Source organism: Amphiura filiformis, chromosome 13 (assembly GCF_039555335.1).
Source record: "Amphiura filiformis chromosome 13, Afil_fr2py, whole genome shotgun sequence".
Lineage (NCBI taxonomy): Eukaryota > Metazoa > Echinodermata > Ophiuroidea > Amphilepidida > Amphiuridae > Amphiura > Amphiura filiformis.
Genome location: NC_092640.1, coordinates 15,383,168 through 15,403,118, shown reverse-complemented (window position 1 = coordinate 15,403,118; position 19,951 = coordinate 15,383,168). Strand labels below are relative to the sequence as shown.

Below are 19,951 nucleotides of genomic sequence, written 5' to 3'. Positions count from 1 at the left end.
TACTGATACATGTCAGAACTTTTGAAAAAGCATCAGCATTTCAATTTCGGTACATGTATGTGTTTGGAGGTCCAATGTCCACTGCTTTTGTGATTTTTCAATGATCACATGACAACATTCAACCACGAAATATGCAAGAATCTCCTATCATTATAGGTTGACAGGGTAGTGTATATGCTGTTTATTTTCACAAATATAATTTTTACAATTTTCTATCTTCAGGAAGTTGTTGGTTTCGCAGAATCTATATCAAGTAGCTATTAGTCAGACCCACGTAACTAGGGGGGGTGCTGGGGATGCCACCAAATACCCCAAAAGTACCCTTTTTGACCCAAAAAATTCCCATTTGCGAGTGTAGCGAGGAAAAAAAAAAGAGGGTTTTTTATGCCTTTTTGGTCAAAAAGGTCCAAATTTTGGAAAAGAAGTCCACTTTTTTCCAAAATCCACCCCTAGTCCTAAAGGTCAAATTTGGAAAGAAGGTCAACTTTTTCAAAATCAGCCCCATAAATAAATCTTGAATGCATGGGCCTGCTATTAGTATTACATATGTTTTTGTGTTGGTTGTTTCCATGGCTATTTAGGAGGATGGGTCGGTGTAGTAGTCGATGCACTCGCCTCTCACCACTATGGCCCAGGTTTGATTCTCTGCAGTGCCATAAGTGAGCATGGTTAGCGGTCCATGACCGTCCTTGCAGATTTTTCCTGGCTACTCCGGTTTTCCCCTGCATTCTAAATTGGACCTCTTCCTATATCCTGTCCGTCTTATCCGGTTCATCTCGTTGTGTTTTAGCTGCATTAAATTGTGCTTCCACAAAACCGCCTGGAGATCCACTTGGTAGTTGATAAGTCATGCATTAAATGCAAAAAAAATTATACAGTACATGCATTTTGGTGCACCCTTTTATGCCAAGTGTACTTTGTGTTTTGTGTGACTGCTTTTGTGAGTTAATTTGAGCAATAGCAAATTAAGACTCTTTTGACATGTGTATTACTGTAACAAAAACCAAACTAATAATTATTTGCTTGTGTAGAGTTGAAAGAAAGTTTAAAAGGTAATTTTACCATTCAAATAGATTTCAATTTTGACATTAAATGTTACAGTTTTTCACACCAGAAGTTTACAAGTTGAATTCAAGGTGAAAGGAATTGCCTGTGTAAGATGGCAGCCCCTTATTAAACACACAACAGCATAAAGGATATAAGCTTAACTGCTATTTATTTGAGGGTGTTCACATTGGTTCACATATGGTTCAACCGTTCAATTGGTCAAGGGGTTGAAATTCTGTTTTGTCTGTCATCAAAGTAACAGGTGTAAGTCATTTCCTTTGTGGCAAACTAAGAAGTGGGGTAGGCCCTTTTAAAGAAATATAACAAAATATACAATATTGATAAGTTGGTCTTTCATTGTGGGTATCAAAATTAAATGCCTGTATTATCCCTTTTTAATAATTAGTGAAGATGGATAAGAATCTTGCATATTGAAAGTTAGGCCAAAGGTATTGTTATCTTTGATGCCTGGTTACCATCTTTCCTTCACACCAAAAGGTACAGCTCTCATTTTTGGGAGGCGGGTTAGTGTAATGGCTTTATCACTAAGCTTCTCACCACTGTGGCTGGGGTTTAATTCTCTGCTGTGCCACATGTGAGTTTGGTTGCCATGTTAGTCCTCGCAAGTTTTTTCTCCGTGCTAAATCAAACCTCTTCCCATATCCCTATCCCACATATCTGGATGGCATGTCTTGAATTTAGTAGCCTCTGAGCACTATTGGGCTTAGCCTTGCTTCTGCTACTCACTTTCACACAAAGTTAATGACAGCCTTTAGGGGACTATCCATGATTTGAACGGGACCCTTCAACATGTATCCAGCACAATTACAAACAATATTTTAACCTCAAAGTGATTGAAACAGGAAAGATAGACTGCCTGTCTAAATCTTGTTAATAAAGGGTAGTAACATTTCACCTTATCTTTCAAACATGTATACAAAGTATATGCTTGATTAATTGTTAGCATCAAGTATCACCAATTTAAGCGCAACATAATCCAAGTGGTTAATTGCATCACATAATGCTCACTGCACACAGCCTTACCAAGCCTTTGATTTAGTAGCCCAATTGGGTGTTTTTTAATAGATTTTTCAGTTTTTTTTACAGATTTTTCAGTTTCCTCATGATGTTTTAATGTATCCTAGATGTAGAAACCAATATCTAAGAGATAAATTGGGCTGCTTTCCAATCTCAACTTCCAAGTAGTAGCCATGCCCAGTAGAAAATAGTGCCTCCATGCTGGTGTGGACTGCAGGCGACAAGTTTCAAGTTTTGCTTAAAAATTCAAATATTTTAGAATTGTAACTTTTCATGACCACATTTGGAATCAGCATTAAAATGAGTACAAACAAGCCTAGTATTTGTTCAGTGGCTCTTAAGATAGCTCTTGATATTTTGAGAAAATATCTAAAAACTTTTTATGTTTCAAGCCTATGGCTATGCATTGAGAGCATTAAGAGACATTTTTTCTCTTGAGTTTAGGCGGCAAATTTACATCAGCCCCAAAGATAACTCAATCTGTTAATTGAATTACATGTCACACCTTACACAGAAGTCATGACAAGTAGACAGGCTATATGTATAGCCTAATTTAAGTAATAGCTATAGGAAACCTCCGTTTTCCTGTCTAGGAGGCAATCAAGCCCCAATATTTCCTGTACAAGCTAAATATGTGGTGTTTATCGGCCCCCACGGCAATGTTTGTCATCAAGTAATAAACCTGCAGTTGTTGTTGATAGTGAGTTTCCTAGATAGAGCACTGGGAAAGTTTTCAAGGGAAGGAGAGCCCATTCACACGTTGGACATGTGTGCTGTTTGCAAATTGAGACCTATTGTATATTAATGAAAACAGGGGGTTCTCCTATGTATATGTGAGGGTGTGAGCTCAAAACTAGGGAGTTGCAAGACTAGCAGTTATGAGATGGTTGATGTGATCCAGTTTTGATATGGGGTGGCAACAAATTTAAAAAAAATAATTAAAATTCTAACTTGCACCTTACTTAGAAGTTTGAGATGCAATAGAATGCTTATTATTTAAAATGTTGTATTACAAAATTTGCATATCCCACTGTAAAAGTTGCATTAACACACACATTTTGGAGTGACAAATTGCCTTGATGAGGATTAATTTGAGGTCTGGATCCTGGGTTGTCAAAAAATAAAACTTGAATTAAAGAAAAGGTTAATCTGCTGTGTAACAGGGTTTGTGCAAGGTAGAATTTGTGGATAAAATTTTGAAATATTTTTTGTGATATAACAAATCAAAAAGGGGTTACTTAGGACAGGGCTTCCCAAGCTTTTTTGTCTGTGACTCAAATTTCGTGACAAAAATATGGTGTGACACACAGCATTATATTGTTACTTACCTGTGCCTGCTTATTTGTGCAGTCAAAGTTAACAAGTGTTAATGTTGTGGATACAGTGCATCTCAGGTCTGAGCTCACTGTCGGTGTTGATGAGCGAGTGCTGAGATCCGCTTTCCATCAATATGAAGATGAAAAAGGGACAAGCAATTTCAGTGCTTGAGCAAAGAGGTCTTTATGTCACTCTTTTTTCCTTTTCAGTCAAGGTCTGTGTGCCAGTGAAGTTGTTCTTGTGATCCACATTTTGGTTACAACCCACAGTTTTGGAGGCCCTGGGTTGAAGTATTTGATTTTGATATAGTGGAGGAAAAATATTTTGTTTTTCCAAAGCTTCATGGCCACATAAAATTTTTTTTAGCTAAACAGTCATTTAAACAAAGCATGAAATATGTAGTCATTTTCACCACAGTTTTGTCACTATAGGGTCAGTCCATATGAAATCAAGGAGGCCCCCCGCCTGACCAAGATTTGCTTGATATTTTAGTCATATGTTGTACCTGTAAAAATATTAAAAACCTGCAAATCTGAGGTCTGTAGCTCTTACGGATTTTCTGTGGCAGCCATTTGAAGTTGGAGTAGGGGTCTAAATTTGGACTCAAAAGTTGCCCTTTAAATAAATTTCATCTTTGGGAGTCCGTGCCTTCTTTACAAAGAGAGGGAGAGGTCTGAAACCTTGTATACACACTAACTGCATGCCCAATTTGTCAAAAAGTAAAAAAAAAAAAATAATTTATTGCGCTTTGTGTCACGGGGTCATTAAATATGCAAGAAAAATGTAATGTTTTATAAACTGACAAGTTTAGCCCCTAAATTCACATTTTTGTCAGATTAGTTATTGTTTGTTGTCACTGATGCTAAATATAGGATAATTACAATGCATATCCAAAAAATTGAGCTCACAATTCATTTACATTTCGAACAGCGCCCTCACAAAGATGAAATTTATTGCAAATTCAACATTTTCAGGAGGCCCAAAGTCGATGTGGTCCACCTTCAAAATTTATAAAACATCACTTTTATATGACTACTAGTCTTATATTACAACTTAGGTAAGTCCCAATAATTGTCTAGGTTGACTTCAAATAAAATGACAAGCCAAAAGTAGACCATTTTCTTATGATTGCATGTACTGCAAATGTGCCGAATTTGGAAGGCTTAAAAAGTCAAATTGGCCACAATATTGAAAACAATGATTAGATGCGTAGTTATTGGCCCTATTTACTATTATTTCCATTTTATTTTCAATATACAGATTTTCTGTGGCAGCCATTTAAAGTTTGAGTAGGGGAATCTAACTTTGGACCCAAAAGTTGCCCTTTGAATAAATTTCATCTTTGGGAGCCTGTACCTTCCTAATAAAGAGAGAGAGAGAGAGATCTGAAATCTTGTATACACACTAATTGCATGCCCAATTTTTCAAAAAGTAAAAAAAATAAAAATAAATTATTGCACTTTGCGTCACGGGGTCATTAAATATGCAAGAAAAAATGTAATGTTTTATAAACTGACAAGTTTAGCCCCCCTAAATTCACATTTTTTGTTAGATTAGTTATTTTTTGTTGTCACTGATGCTAAATATAGGATAAATACAATGCATACATAAAAATTTGAGCTCACAATTCATTTACATTTCGAACATCGCCCTCACGAAGATGAAATTTATTGCAAATGCAACATTTTCAGGGGGCCCAAAGTCGATGTGGTCCACCTTCAAAATTGATAAAACATCACTTTTATATGACTACTAGTCTTAAATTACAACTTGGGTAAGTCCCAGTAATTTTATAGGTTGACTTCATATAAAGCGACAAGCCCAAAGTTGACCATTTTCTTATGATTGTATGTACTGCATATGTGCCGAATTCGGAAGGTTTAAAAGTCAAAATGGCCACAATATTGAAAATACATTACTAGATGCATAGTTATTGGCCCTATTTACTTTAATTTCCATTTTATTTTCAATATTGGGGCCAATTTGACTTTTAAGCCTTCCAAATTCGGCACATTTGTAGTACATGCAATCATAAGAAAATGGTCAACTTTGAGCTTGTAAAGTTTAGACAGTGCCAGGACTTACCCAAGTAGTCATTTAAGACTAGTAGTCATATAAAAGTGATGTTTTATAAATTTTGAAGGTGGACCACATCGATTTGGGCCCCCTGAAAATGTTGAATTTGGTAAAATTTCATCTTCGTGAGGGCGCTTGTTCGAAATGTAAATGAATTGTAAGCTCAATTTTTTGGATATGTATTGTATTTATCCTATATTTAGCATCAGTGACAACAAAAATAATTAATTTGACAAAAATGTGAATTTAGAAACTAAACTGCCAGTTTACAAAACATTACATTTTTTTCTTGCATATATTTAATGACCCGTGACTAACGCAATTACAGAATTTTTATTTTTGCTTTTTGACAAATTGGGCATGCAGTTAGTGTGTATACAAGGTTTCAGACCTCTCCTCTTTTTGTAAAGAAGTCACAGACTCCCAAAGATGAAATTTATTTAAAGGGCAACTTTTGAGTCCAATTTTAGACCACCCTACTCCAACTTTAAATGGCTGCCACAGAAAATCCGTAAGAGCTACATTTCTCTTATTTGCACTGCTTCAACCGTGTTATACGCACTTCCCCTGCATAACGCTTTTAGGATCTATTACGGGGCGACTTCAGGCTCCTCCTTGATTTCATATGGACTGACCCTATAGTATCCTACAAATTAATAATAAAAATGATTTGGAGAATAAAAGATTGCAATATTGTTTTTAGTATCTACTATAGGCAGATAGTAGTAGGCCTATATAGTTGATGTCGGGGCATTTGACTTTTGCGAATGCAATAGTGACCAAGTCATGTTCCATTTGACTAGGACATTGAAGGGCAAACTAACAGCAGATTGAACAGAGATCAACATACAGAGATAAAATTTTGATTAATGGCAAGAAAAACCAGTATTAGACATGTTTATTATTATTAACATTTATTTATATAGAGTAGTCTCATCAGCACAGATGTGCTGTTCTCCTTGAATATGATTTAATTTCAAAAATGCCTTAAGGGCTGGGGTATGAGCGTTTGGACAGTATTTATTTTGGGACATCAGAGCACATCAGACATATCGAATTGCATTCTGAATACGAAGAATGTCATTCTGATATCAAATAATTTTGATTTTTGAAATTCGCAATTTAATACACATTTTATGGCAAATCATTAAAATTGATATTTTTGATATTTAACAGTACTTGAAGTAAACTTTAGAAATTTGATGATTTATACTTAAAGTGTATGTACATGTAGGTGGGATGAAAAGCCGACGATCAATTGAAAATTTTGACCTTTATATTGAAGATATGGATTTTTTTCCCAAAACACCAAAAAAAAATTAGGTCTTTTGGGCAAAAAAATCCATATCTTCAATATGAAATGTCAAAATTTTCAATTGACCGTCGGCTTTTCCTCCCTGCTACATACACTTTAAGAATATAACATTAGATTTATATAATTTACTTGAGGACTGTTATATATCAAAATTTGAAAAATATCAAATTTTTATAATTTGTCATAAAATTTGTATTATATTGTGATTTTCAAAAATGAAAATTATTTGATATCAGAAAGACATGCTTCGTATTCAGAATGCAATTCGATAGGTCTGAGGTGCTCTCATGTCCCAAAAAAATACTGTCGAAACGCATAATAAACGCTCATTTTAGATCCCTTAACAAATAATAAAAAGTACATGGAGCATAACTTAATTACAATTACATTACATTACATTACATCTACAACAGTGATTTAAATATGTGTTTAAAACATTTGGACATATCAGTCAGATTCAGCCTATCGTGCCCATGAATGTATGAAAAGTACAGACTCAAGGCGGTGAATTGGTAAGCTGTATATTACCCGATCTGTAACATTAATGCTGGAGGTTACCAATGCTTTTTGTTAATAAACTGGCCTCAAAAAAACTTTTTCACGGGTCATATCTTAAAATCCTCTCCATAAAATGAACAAAAATTGCTCACAAGATTACTTCAATACTCATCTCTAAACACTGGTCAGTAACCAAACAGTTGTCCAACTGACACAACAGCAAAATGCACTGACATGGAACACCTTCCTGGACCACATTCACAGTGCAACAGATTTCTTTTGCTGTGTTCCAATTATTCGCCTGTACATGAACAAAATTACACACAGGATTACTTCAGTACCCTACTCTAAACACATATCAGTAACCAAGTAGTTGTCTAACTGACACAACAGTAAAATGCACTGACACGGAACAGCTTAGGGATCATATTCACAGGCGGATAATTGGAACCCAGCAAAAGAAATCTGTTGCACTGTGAATGTGGTCCAGGAAGGTGTTGCATGTCAGTGCATTTTGCTGTTGTGTCAGCTGGACAACTGCTTGGTTACTGACCAGTGTTTAGAGTAGAGTATTGAAGTAATCTTGTGTGCAATTTTGTTCATTTTATGGATAGGATTTTAAGATACATTGTATGACCTTGTGAAAATTATAAGTTTCTTTTTGAGGCCAGTTTAGGTTAATTAATTTAAGCAGCAGACGCTGATGAAAGGTTTGGTAAACACACCCTATCCTGAAGTGTTCATTAAACATTTACTCATTCACAGTGACCACTGTTGCAGTAGCCCCTAATTTATTGCTGTGTGGTCCTAAAATGTCACATGTTCCAAGTCTTAAAATTGAAAAAAGTCAAAATTTTGACCCTTTTTGAGAAAATCGTTACTAGTTTTGTGTCTTTAGAAACAATAAAACTGGAGACACAGTCTTTAAAACACAAATGTACAATTTTCTTCTATTTCAATATCTGGGGTAAGCTGTTATGGTAGACAAAAAAATTGGTGTAAAAAAACAAAATTGGTGATTTCTCAAAACTGCTCATTGCAGAAATCTGCCATGCTAGTTGGATTCTTGTGTCATTTCCTTTCAGAAAATGTATACTTTTATGTACTTACCATCATTACTTTTAAAGGTGCAATACCTTTTCCCACTTTGAGTGATCACCTTAAAGGTGCCACCTTAAAAGAAATTATTCTGTCATGTGAAGATGTGAGAATATTTTAGTTAGAGCTCTCCAGCATTGCTTAAGGGCTGGGGTATGAGCGTTTGGACAGTATTTATTTTGGGACATTAGAGCACATCAGACATATCGAATTGCATTCTGAATCGAAGAATGTCGTTCTGATATCAAATAATTTTGATTTTTGAAATTAGCAATTTAATACACATTTTATGGCAAATCATTAAAATTGATATTTTTGATATTTAACAGTACTTGAAGTAAACTTTATAAATCTGATGATTTATACTTAAAGTGTATGTAGGTGGGATGAAAAGCCGACGATCAATTGAAAATTTTGACCTTTCGTATTGAAGATATGGATTTTTTCCCAAAACACCAAAAAAAATTAGGTCTTTTGGGAACAAAATCCATATCTTCAATATGAAAGGTCAAAATTTTCAATTGACCGTCGGCTTTTCCTCCCTGCTACATACACTTTAAGAATATATCATTAGATTTATATAGTTTACTTGAGGACTGTTATGTATCAAAATTTTGACAAATATCAAATTTTTATAATTTGTCATAAAATTTGTATTATATTGTGATTTTCAAAAAATGAAAATTATTTGATATCAGAAAGACATGCTTCGTATTCAGAATGCAATTCGATAGGTCTAAGGTGCTGTCATGTCCCACAAAAAATACTGTCGAAACGCAATAAACGCTCATTTTAGATCCCTTAAGCCAAATAAAAAATAGGTTTGTCTCATGTCCCCCTAGTGATTAAAAATCCCAATGAGGTATGCATTTTTTTTTTCAATTTTATCAATAAATCAGGTGTTCAGGAGGTTACCCCCTTGAAAACTTCGCCGGTTTTGGTTCATTATGTTCTGCCAATGGCAATTTGTCTTAATTTTTTTGAAAATAAAACAAAAATTTTATTTTTGAACATTTTTACCCTGGTTTTTACCATCAGAAATCCAATGCGTGTGGGGGACATTAGACAAACCTATTTTTGGGCCGGCCATGCCTTAAAAATTAACTTTTAGGTTTATACATCTGTTGAAGTTCTTTCTGAGTAGTTCTATTAATAAATAACATAGTGCAATCACCGCTTGGACAGACAGTTTATGGAATCCCAGGTTGATTACTAAAGATAGATACATCTTTAGTAATCTTTAGTGTCATTGTGCCCCTAAACTTTTAACCATCTTCCTACTCATATTAAAAACTGTACTACTTTGGACACTGACTTTTAAATCTTTGTTAAAAACACATCAGTTTAAATCACCTTTGCTGATGACTTGTAGTGTAGAGTGAGCCGCTCCTATCTCAAAGAAGTGATTGCATTATATTATAATAAAACAGGGAAAGAGGGGGTGCAACAAAAAAAAGCTTGTGGGAATGAAAATAGTAGCCTCTGGATGTAGTCCAATGCTTTACCATACAATCTATCCAGCCCTATAATGGATGGCTATCCCATTGACCAATAACCATGGGAAGTTTGCTGCTGTTACATGCTCACATTAGTAAGGCAGAAGTGACAGTAGAGGAAATATGTAAAGGGTTTAGGACATTTTGTTAATGTTCTTTCTTAGAAGTTCCATTTATACAACATAGTGCAATCACCACTAGGATAGGCAGGTAACTTTCAGCCATTTGAATCCCAGGTTGATTACAATGTGCTAAAGATAGTTACTTTGAAGTGCAAAGAAAAGTCATTGTATGTCTATTTGACAACATAGGTGTATACTAGTATGAGTTAAGTCCCAGGTGAGATTATTCATTAATTTCTGACAACTGAAGCTCCCCTCCCCTCCCTATCTCAAAGGCATTGCACTGTATCAAATGTTCGATTTCCAGTTATGATTTTAGTGCGCTGATGTAGTGCATGTTATTATCCATTGGTTACTAGTCCAAGCCTAGGCTCATACACCTATTCCGAATTATGATATGCCATAGGCTTTCTATTGTGATCATTTTGATCAGTGGTTCGTAACAAAGAAAGCGTGAGCCAGTTGACCTAGCAACGGTCATATTCTAACATGCACTGCGCCAACAAATAGGAGTCAACTCTCAAAAAAAATTCAATATACCAGGCTTGTTCATGCCTTTTTAATGGAAAGTTGATCAGGCCTGTGAGCCAGGCCTGTTCATGCCTGTTGAGGAAAGTTGACTCCTATATGTGACATGATCAAGGGGAATGAGTCACATGTCGGCCCTGGTCGAAAATGAGTTTTACACATGTTTCTAAAGAGCACATTTAGATCTTTCAAAAGCTGAAAACCCCATGTTGATATGACTTTCCTTTGTGAAGTTAAGTCAATTTATCAATTGCTGAAAACAATATAAAACAAAAGAATTTTAACACTTTCTTTGCCAATATCTGAAAATCAATATTAGCGACATCCGACTCATTTCCCTTGATCAACCTAGATACCTTTTTACATTTTTACGCTTGTATAATATTTTTTCGATTATTTCAAAAGGCATTAGGGGGAACTTAGAAGTTTTGAATCCAATAGCAAAATAATGTGTATTTGACCCTCAAACACAGATCTTTGAAATTTATTTGGCCCTTTATGACCTATGCAAATATAATGGATAATCCTTGATCTAAATTCTTTGTCATACACAGGATTTGGAATTTTGAATACATGAAATAATTGTTCAAGATTTATTGGACTTGGGCTACTCTTTACAACTTGTGTATGGAATTCTTCATCTCCTGTAATTTCAATATCGTTTCCTTCTCTTGTCGTTCTGCAGGATGCCAGTTGAAGCCCTAACTAAACTAACCTTTACCAGAGCCAGTGATGTGTGGAGTTTTGGCGTCACTATGTGGGAAATGTTCTCATATGGGTGTCAACCATGGGCTACTAAGTCAGGAGAAGAGGTGAGTTGGTCATTCAGTATGTGGGGGGTGGGGGTGGGGGTGGGGGGGGGTGATATCACTACATGGAAAATGTTCTCATATGGGTGTCAACCATGGGCTACTAAGTCAGGAGAAGAGGTGAGTTGGTCATTCTGTATCTGGGGTGGGGGTGGGGGTGTGTATGTGTGGGGCGCACCAACAAATGAGGACACACACACATGAGAAGTCTCTGGTTAACCATGGACACACAGGAACTGAGAACATCCACAGTTCCTAGACAGGGTTTCTAGATACAAAATAGCATAAGAGAGTATTTTACCTATACTATGATCAGCTCTTAAGAGGCGGGAATTATTCGGTTTTTGTTACTGCGCGAGTCAATAAAGTTCCAACTTATGCACGCGTAAATTCACACAAGCTCGGGTCTTCACACAAAACGCAAAGCGCAGTTCGCGTAACTGCTGCGCCCAGCTGTGTGTACGCTGTTCTATATCAATCCACAATGTTATGAGTCCCCGCCTATTACGAGCTGATCAGAGTATAATGACGGCATCTGCCAGTGTAGGGTGAGTCTGCACTTGGATAGTAAAAAACTAACTACATCTACGGTAAGGCAAAAAAAAACCCCTCAAATGAGTGTGTCACAGTTGGATAGGAAAAACTCTTTATCATGAGCGTCACATTCTCATTTGCGGTGGTTACATGTAGATGTAGGGGTAGTGTGTGTGTGTGTGGCTCTCCTTTGTGGCATACATCAGAGTGGGAAAACATGGTTGATAAGTTTGTAATTTCACCAAATTGACCTTTTTTTTTGTAAATCCCATAATTATGCCTTTGCGAGTAGAAGGTGTCGTCATTTGACGTCACGCTGATATGCGCATTCTTTAGTGAACATTCTTACTGCGCATTTGAAAGCTGTGAAGTGTGCAGTAATAATGTGCGCATCGGCATGAGGACATCACAGGTCTACCTGCAAAGGTTTATGGGATTTACCGAAAAGGGTCAGTCAGCCGGGTCTATGCTTTATTTTGCGTTGGGCTATTCCAGTTAAAATCAATACACCCTGATGGAAGACATGACCTTAATCTTCCACACAGGGAGTGTGAAATGGGGTATACCTGAATTGGTGTCTGTGTGGGAGATTAATGTCAGGTCTTCCATAGTGGGTGTATGAATTTTAACTGGAATAGCCCAACAGTCAAGCGAACATCATTTTAAATCTACGACACCATGAAATCAAAGATAGATTATCAATCAAATCACATTTCATGATAAGATCTAGATTTGAATGTAATATTATTACGAGATGTAATAGGATTATGCCGATATGTTCATAGCATATCAGACCCAATGAGCTGTAAGAAGTAGACATCACTTCTAGAGTCACACTGACTCATCAATGATTTCAGCAGACTTGTATCAAAAATGAGCATGATCCACTTAAACTTAAAGTGTTGCTATGGCAATACATTGAATGAAAAATATGTAGATTTCAAAGCTGAATTTGAATTGTTGCGTTGCTGGTGTCATGATGTATTGGTGTAAGAAGTTCTTCAGTGCAACTTTGAAATCTGCATCTTTTCCATTCAAAAGGTCACCATGGCAATAATTTTGTAGCTATTGACACAAATGAGGTACAACATCTACAGAACATTATTGAGACCTTTTGTCTCTCCGACTTGCTTTCCTGCTCCTTTTTAAACTATTTAAGCTTGTATCCATGTCTAAAATGTGCATCACAAAGTTTGCTAAGGAGGAGTTGTATAATGAGACAGCATGGAATCTAGACACAGCAACCCATATACATGTGATCAGTCTCATTGTGAGATCGGCATTTGGTATTCTAAAATAGTCTGACTGCACAGTGGGTCGTACATTGTATACTTATTATTTAATTATTGAACTTAATGTCCAGTGGTTATTGAAAGTACAGAGTATCTTGCTGATTGCCAATTTGTAATTAAATATTTTGTTTAGTAGTGAGACAAATTGAGAAACAACTATTGAATAAGAGACAGGTGTAGATTGATGCAAACAGGTGCAAATTGTCACATTTGTGTCATAACTTTTGTTTGAAATATATTCAAATGAGTATTAGTTTTAGAGAACAAACCAAAAGTTGAATGATGTTGTATAAATGAAAGTCCATTCTTTCAGAAGCTGACCCCCTCCCTCCCATGCCCACCTTTAAACTTATGTGGAATGTTGAAAGCTCCAATGTGAAAGGTCAACTTCGACTGATGTTTTGACTAGTTTTTACAAAGGTGATTAAAATTGTTGACCCCCTCCTCCTAATGAAAGGAAATTTGTTTATAGAAGTCATCGATTTGTTTGGTTTGTTCCGTAGTGGGTCATGATTTAATAGATGAACACACTTCATAACTGCATCATTTGGAGCAGAAAGTGAACACTGCCATCTTGTGATCTCAAGGATACCAATAGCACCGGATGCAAAGTTTGTGCAGTGTGGATAGCCATTTACATTATACAGGGAGCATTGAAAATAATTTTCGAAAAAATGGCAGTTTAAACTGAAAAGTGGATTCTTTTTTGGAAGGACTTTTTTGGAGGGGGAGGGGTGGCTGCAATTCCACTAAATATGTGGGTAATGAATTGTTACCCTGCATTTGCAGTGCAGCAAAATCAATCCGATTGATTGTGAGAGGACTAAAATTGCAGGAGAATGTGTGGTAATGCAAAGGTGTGCGAGTGCGAGGTGCTCACTATAAACATGCTCAATGAAAGCTTGCTTGTGTTATTAATTTTATCACTTTTGTTACAATGTTTCTGGTATTGAAAGTGAAAGTCTTGTCAAATTGACTTTTTGTAAAACACTGTGTTGTAAAATAAATTTTCAGAGAGAGTTTTTGTCATTTTACATTTGTGGAACTCCTAGGCTATAATCAGTCAGCATAGTCACTAGTCAGAAGTTTCTATACCCATTGATGAAAAATCAAGTATAAACATGAGTAGTTTCACTGAAATTGGTGCCAAAAGTCATGCACCCAAATAATTGTGGATGTCCTAATTATCCAATGGTATCCATGGCGATTAACCTATAATGATAATATGGTTGTTTGAAAACCAATGAACCATATTTTTATAAATTCATTATCAAACAATATATTTGTTTCAGTCAAGGTAGTAACCTTCCCTTATGCTTAATCTTGTTAATTCTTTTCCAATCATTTGTTATAATAACCCTGAGGGTGCAGGTTAATAATTGTTTCAGAATTTGCGCCTTTTGAAGTTGGTTTGGAAGATTGACATTGTACTAAGTCAAATGTTAATTTTTTCAAGTGGTTTTAATTTTGATTTTCACAAACCAATATAATTGTTTTTGAGTCAAGGCTGTAATACATCACATTAACTAATACCACTGCTGTTTTCTTTTTTCATCAATTTTTTACATGGAAAACATGGAATGAAAAATTACACTGTCGTACAGATCACTGATAGTGCCTATAACCTGGGTAATTTAATAGGCCCTACATGTACATCAAAGCAGGCCAGTAACCAGGTTTTTTTTGAGGGGGCTGATTTTGAAAAAGTGGTCGGAGTCGGATATTGAAAAAGTGGACCTTTTTTCAAAATTTTGACCTTTTTTGACTGAAAAGGCATAAAAAAACCTTTTTTTTGCTTACTATTCTCGCAAATGAGTCTTTTTGGGTTCACCCCCTAAATTATGGGCCTGCATTACATATGATTAAATTCAAAAGGGCAATACCAACAATCAAATGGACATTACAGATAAGATAAATGGGGAGACAAAGTACATGCCAGGGTTTAGCACTTTGTTTATCAGCAAAGTTATACATTAAAGCCAGGATGTTATTAATCAGTGCATTGGTGAATGGTGAGCCCAGATTGGGATATTTGGGGAATACTGGATTATACCGGAACACTACTTTATTTCACCGCTGCTTGATTTCCGCAAATTTGCCAATCACCAATTCAGAAATTTGCTGTTGCTTAAAGACTTGTCAACACTCTAAACTTTTGAATCTATAGTTTTAAACCTAGGGGGGTCACTACCATTGTGGCCTGTACACCATCCGCGATAATAAAAACATGTTAAAAGGGCAGTTTTTTAGTGGGTGAGGCACAACACGCATGTATTGTGTTTAGAGTGTCAAAAACATGAACAATTGGAAAAAAGAGTAGCAAAATTGCAATTGCTAATACGCAGAAATGAATTTTGAAATTTAGGTTATGACATTTGATGCAAGAAATAAAATCCCTGTTTAGGGTGTGAAAACAGGCGTGTGTTACCTGTTTAGGGTATCGTTTTAGCCAAGGGTTAGATCCTTGTTTAGGGTGTTTCTCAAAAGTTGATTATCGCGGATGGTGTACAGGCCACAATGGGAGTGACCCCCTCCCCATGTTTTAAATCACAAATCTGGGCTTTTTTGTTATTATTGTTTTGAGACTTTCATGAACGTAAAAAACTTAGTTAAGTAGGTTTGACAGCATTCAGTTCAGTTCAGTTTTATTTGAGATGATAGGTGTGTGTAAATATGGCTGATTACGGTAGGCCACTGGTTAAATTAAATAAAAGTTCTGGCAACAACAGGAATTGGTTTGGTGATGAATTTATTTCATATTACTGGTGCAGATAACATAAAGATAATTTGTAATTTAAACTCCGGAGAACATAAATGATAAAACAACCCCATGTTGATGTGTCTATGGTCTGAGATAGAGTGAGCCTCCGTGAGCACGCGCTACAGATTTTATCGGAAGTTCGCCCACACAAATCCTGAACTGTGATTGGTCAAGATTGCATTTCTATTGTTCCTAATGAAAGACTCGGAATGATTCGGCAATAGCCGTTTATGAAAGGATTCGGAATCCGAAATCGTGAATTTCAACAAGAATGTCTTACAAAAAAGTAAGACTCCCGCACCAACATTCTGCACTGTTACATGTGGGTGTATTTACATGATAGTGATTTCACACTTTTCTTGAACTCCTGAAACCAGGGCAACCTTATTTAAATGCAGACTTAAATCCTGGTCCCTTCACTCAGGGAAGTCCCACTTCCCTGCTTCACTCAACTTTATAAATGATCGGGAATTAGTAGCAGCCCTTATCGTAATTGTGTGTGTAAAATTGTGATATTGGTTGGTATGATATGGAAAAGTTCTTAACTAAAACTGTTATGGTTAAAGTAATTGATAATTGAACTGCTAATTATCTTGGTGTAAATTAGTATGAACTGCTAATTGATCATTTATTGGGCGGGTTGGGATCATGGTAGCAAGCGGGCAGCGTTATTTAAAAGGTGCCCCTAAATGTGTGCACAAATTACTTGTCCCCCCCTCCCCTTTAGAAATCTCATCACTATGATGAGCCCAAATGATCTCATTTCCTATGGCATAGTTCAAATACAGGCATTTAATAACCATAGCTCAAAATTTGACCTAAGTTGTGGAGGATGAAGACATTCAAAGGTCATTCTATGAATGTACATTTGGTATATTGGGGTAAGAGAACTGACAGGTGAGTTCGTTTGAAATCCTATTAAAATATTATTTCAAATGAATAATTGCTGATGTAGAAAGCATTTGCCCTGCATTTTGCTCAGAACATGGAATAATGTGGAATCAAATTCCATAAATGTGGAATCAAAAGAGTTCATTGTTATCCAAAACCAGTAAGTCAAAGTGTTAGTGAACCTAGGGCACTGACTGAATGGTGAGAGCATCATTTTGGGCGTGTACACTAATGAGCCATCTGTGTCATGAGTTGTGTCATATTGACATTATCAAGTACATACAATGATGGTATATGGTCAGAGATGGTGTAATGTCAGAGTCATTTCAATTCGTTGCTCCTGGAGAGAGCAAGGAGGAAAAAATCAGTTTCGTTGTTCATCCTCAGCTGATTGCGGTCAAGAATTAGTTTCATCACCTTGGGCCATAGACCAGTTTGCCTGCTCTGTGCATTCAATCTGGTCTCAAAACTTTTCCCACCACAATGTGTGAACATGGTATTTTACATAATTTTAAAAGCTTACCAAGGTTGGGAACAAGAACCCTTGCGCAGAGATTGACCATAGACCCTGGTTTGAAAAAGTTATTTTTGTTGTGATAAAGTATCATTTGTTCCAGCTAGTGAAATTCAGGCATGCAGAACTTAAATTTGCTCAGTAATAAATTCTTACATACAATTCTTTTTTTTATCTACAATCCTACAAATGCATCTGTTTCATAGATTCTTACATTTTTGTAAAATGTTTACATTGTTGAGCAGGACTTGGTATTAAATTATCGGTGTAGGAGAGCTTCCTTTAGAAGAGCTGTATAAGAGTTTTTTTGTAGAGAGCTGTTTGTTATGGTGATAAATTTTTGGAAACTATCAATCACAAATGGGGGAAATTAATTAATCCAGCCACGTGCTCAATCCATACTGCAAATTATTATCTTCAACTGGCCCCTTTCTGTGCCATGATTATACCCTCTGACATGACCAACTAACTACCTTCACACAAGCTATATTAGAGGGTGGGGGGGGGGGGTATCACGGTTTGCAAAATATTTATAAGTAAGAAAAAGGGCTGAACACATTATTATGAGTGAATATTTTATTTATCCACCTCACCCCTGCATACATATTGAACAGCTAAAGCCACAAATTTCTCCGTGATACAGAAAAACAGAAATTCACGGAAATCGGGTTTGCTCATGGAAATTTGAAAATTCCCCAACATAGTGAAAAACTGTGTAAAATGTCTAACTTTTGTGTTGATTTGCAAAATAAAATAAAGAAAAGTGATTATTTAGCAGTAATCAACCATTAAACAATCCACTCTAGCATTAATTCTAGGCCTACAATGGCAATGTTGAGGGGATACTACAGTAAACAGAACACAAAATACACTTTTAAAACATGTTTGTTTTCACTTTTCTGTGCTTTATATAAGATAAAAATCCCTTTAAAAAGGGATGGACCGGGACAGTATTGATTCCATGTGAAGTATGAGTAATGCTTTTGATATATTCTTTTCTTTGATAGTATTTGATGGCAAGAGATGGTCTGAAATTATATTTGGGACGTAAAATATAATGATGTACGTGTAATTGATGATAAATTAAAGAAATCATCCTGCCAACATATTGGTAATCTTCCTTTAATATTCTGCAAGTTGCGCAATTACCTGCGGTCAGTTGATGTTATTGTTTTGAAATTAGAATATACAATTACAAGTATTGTTCAAGTAATTATCTATGCTATCCTGTATCGTTTTATGGATAAACATTTTTAGGTCCTAGCTATAATATGGGCATAATTTATAAATGTAGGCCTATAGTATTGAACAATGTACCCATTTGACATGCACTTATAGAAAATAAACAAATTATTGTCTTAATTTATTAATTATAAATAAAATGGCACTTCATAAAATTACATTCAACATGATGAAAATGATTGAAGAGAAAACACACAATGTATATTATTATTTAAGGGAGTAGATAAGATGCCATGTCCATAGCTTCGCATGAGTTTCGGACTAACAATCAACACAATCAGAAAAATACAGTCTAAAAGTGAAGATTGTATTTGTAGTCATGGTAGTGAGTAATCAGTCCTTTATGTCCTTGACACTAGTATATATATAGTAAACTATACATTGCGAATTAATATAAAATATAAATGTCCATGTAAGGTGAGTTTATATAGCGAATAAACTAAAAACTGCAATGAATTTCTTAATATTAATAATAGGCATAGGTAAAAAGCAGAAAAGACAAAAAAGACGAAACAATTTGGAGTAATGAATGAAACATGCTGTTTCAGTGTGCATGTTCTCATTATTGATGGTTTGGAGGACTGTCATGTAAATTGGATGTAAGCGTGATCCTAAAAATGCCTTTTACGGTGACCCAAACTAATTACAAGACCTCTTCTACATTGAGGCTGGCTTTCCCTTTTAAAGGGAATTTTTACTAGTGCACGGGTGTACAATTTATGCAAAGATAGTCTGTAGTCCGATGGTATAAATAGTGAAGGAGACTAGACCCTCACTATTTATCAGGTTCACTCACAGTCGCATACTGCTATGCTAGCTGCAAGTTAAACCCAGTGGGGGTAGTACATGTAATACTAATAGCGTGTCCCGACCTCGACCATAGTGACCTTTGACTATGGCAGTCTCTTTAACTTGGTAACCCCAAGTGAAACTACACATGAAAGAGTACTCAAGGTGAATGCTGTAACCGTCACAGCGACTGTGTAACAATTTAACAACCTTTAATTTCATTCCTAAAAAATTAAACAACCTGTTAATTTTTCATCATTGTTTCAACACAAAATTCCTTCACATACAACTTTAATGTTTACATGTAACATTATCAAAACAACTTGCTCCAGGCGCATCTGTTTTCTTTTACTGAATTCTATCTTATTCATATTCTAGAAACAACAATTTTTATTTCCGACTAATAAGTACCGGGCCAGCTCATGCTGGCCCGGTCCAAAAACTGAAAATCACGGAATCATCCAATTTGTAAGATGGATTTTAAATTTTGTAACACAGAGAAATCGTGGCTTTACTCTAAAGCCAATCTTAATCTTTAATAAAACTGTTTTTATTTCATATTGAATGTCACACTTTGAGGTTTT

The 19,951-nt window shown here is 35.7% G+C and overlaps 1 protein-coding gene across 1 annotated transcript in view; it reads left to right on the top strand.

Annotated features, from left to right (window-relative positions):
• Positions 1–19,951, top strand: part of LOC140167440 (uncharacterized) — a 163,215-nt gene that overhangs the window by 70,591 nt on the left and 72,673 nt on the right. The window contains 1 exon segment of the mRNA XM_072190746.1: positions 11,221–11,347. Coding sequence (XP_072046847.1) covers positions 11,221–11,347 — 127 coding nt within the window.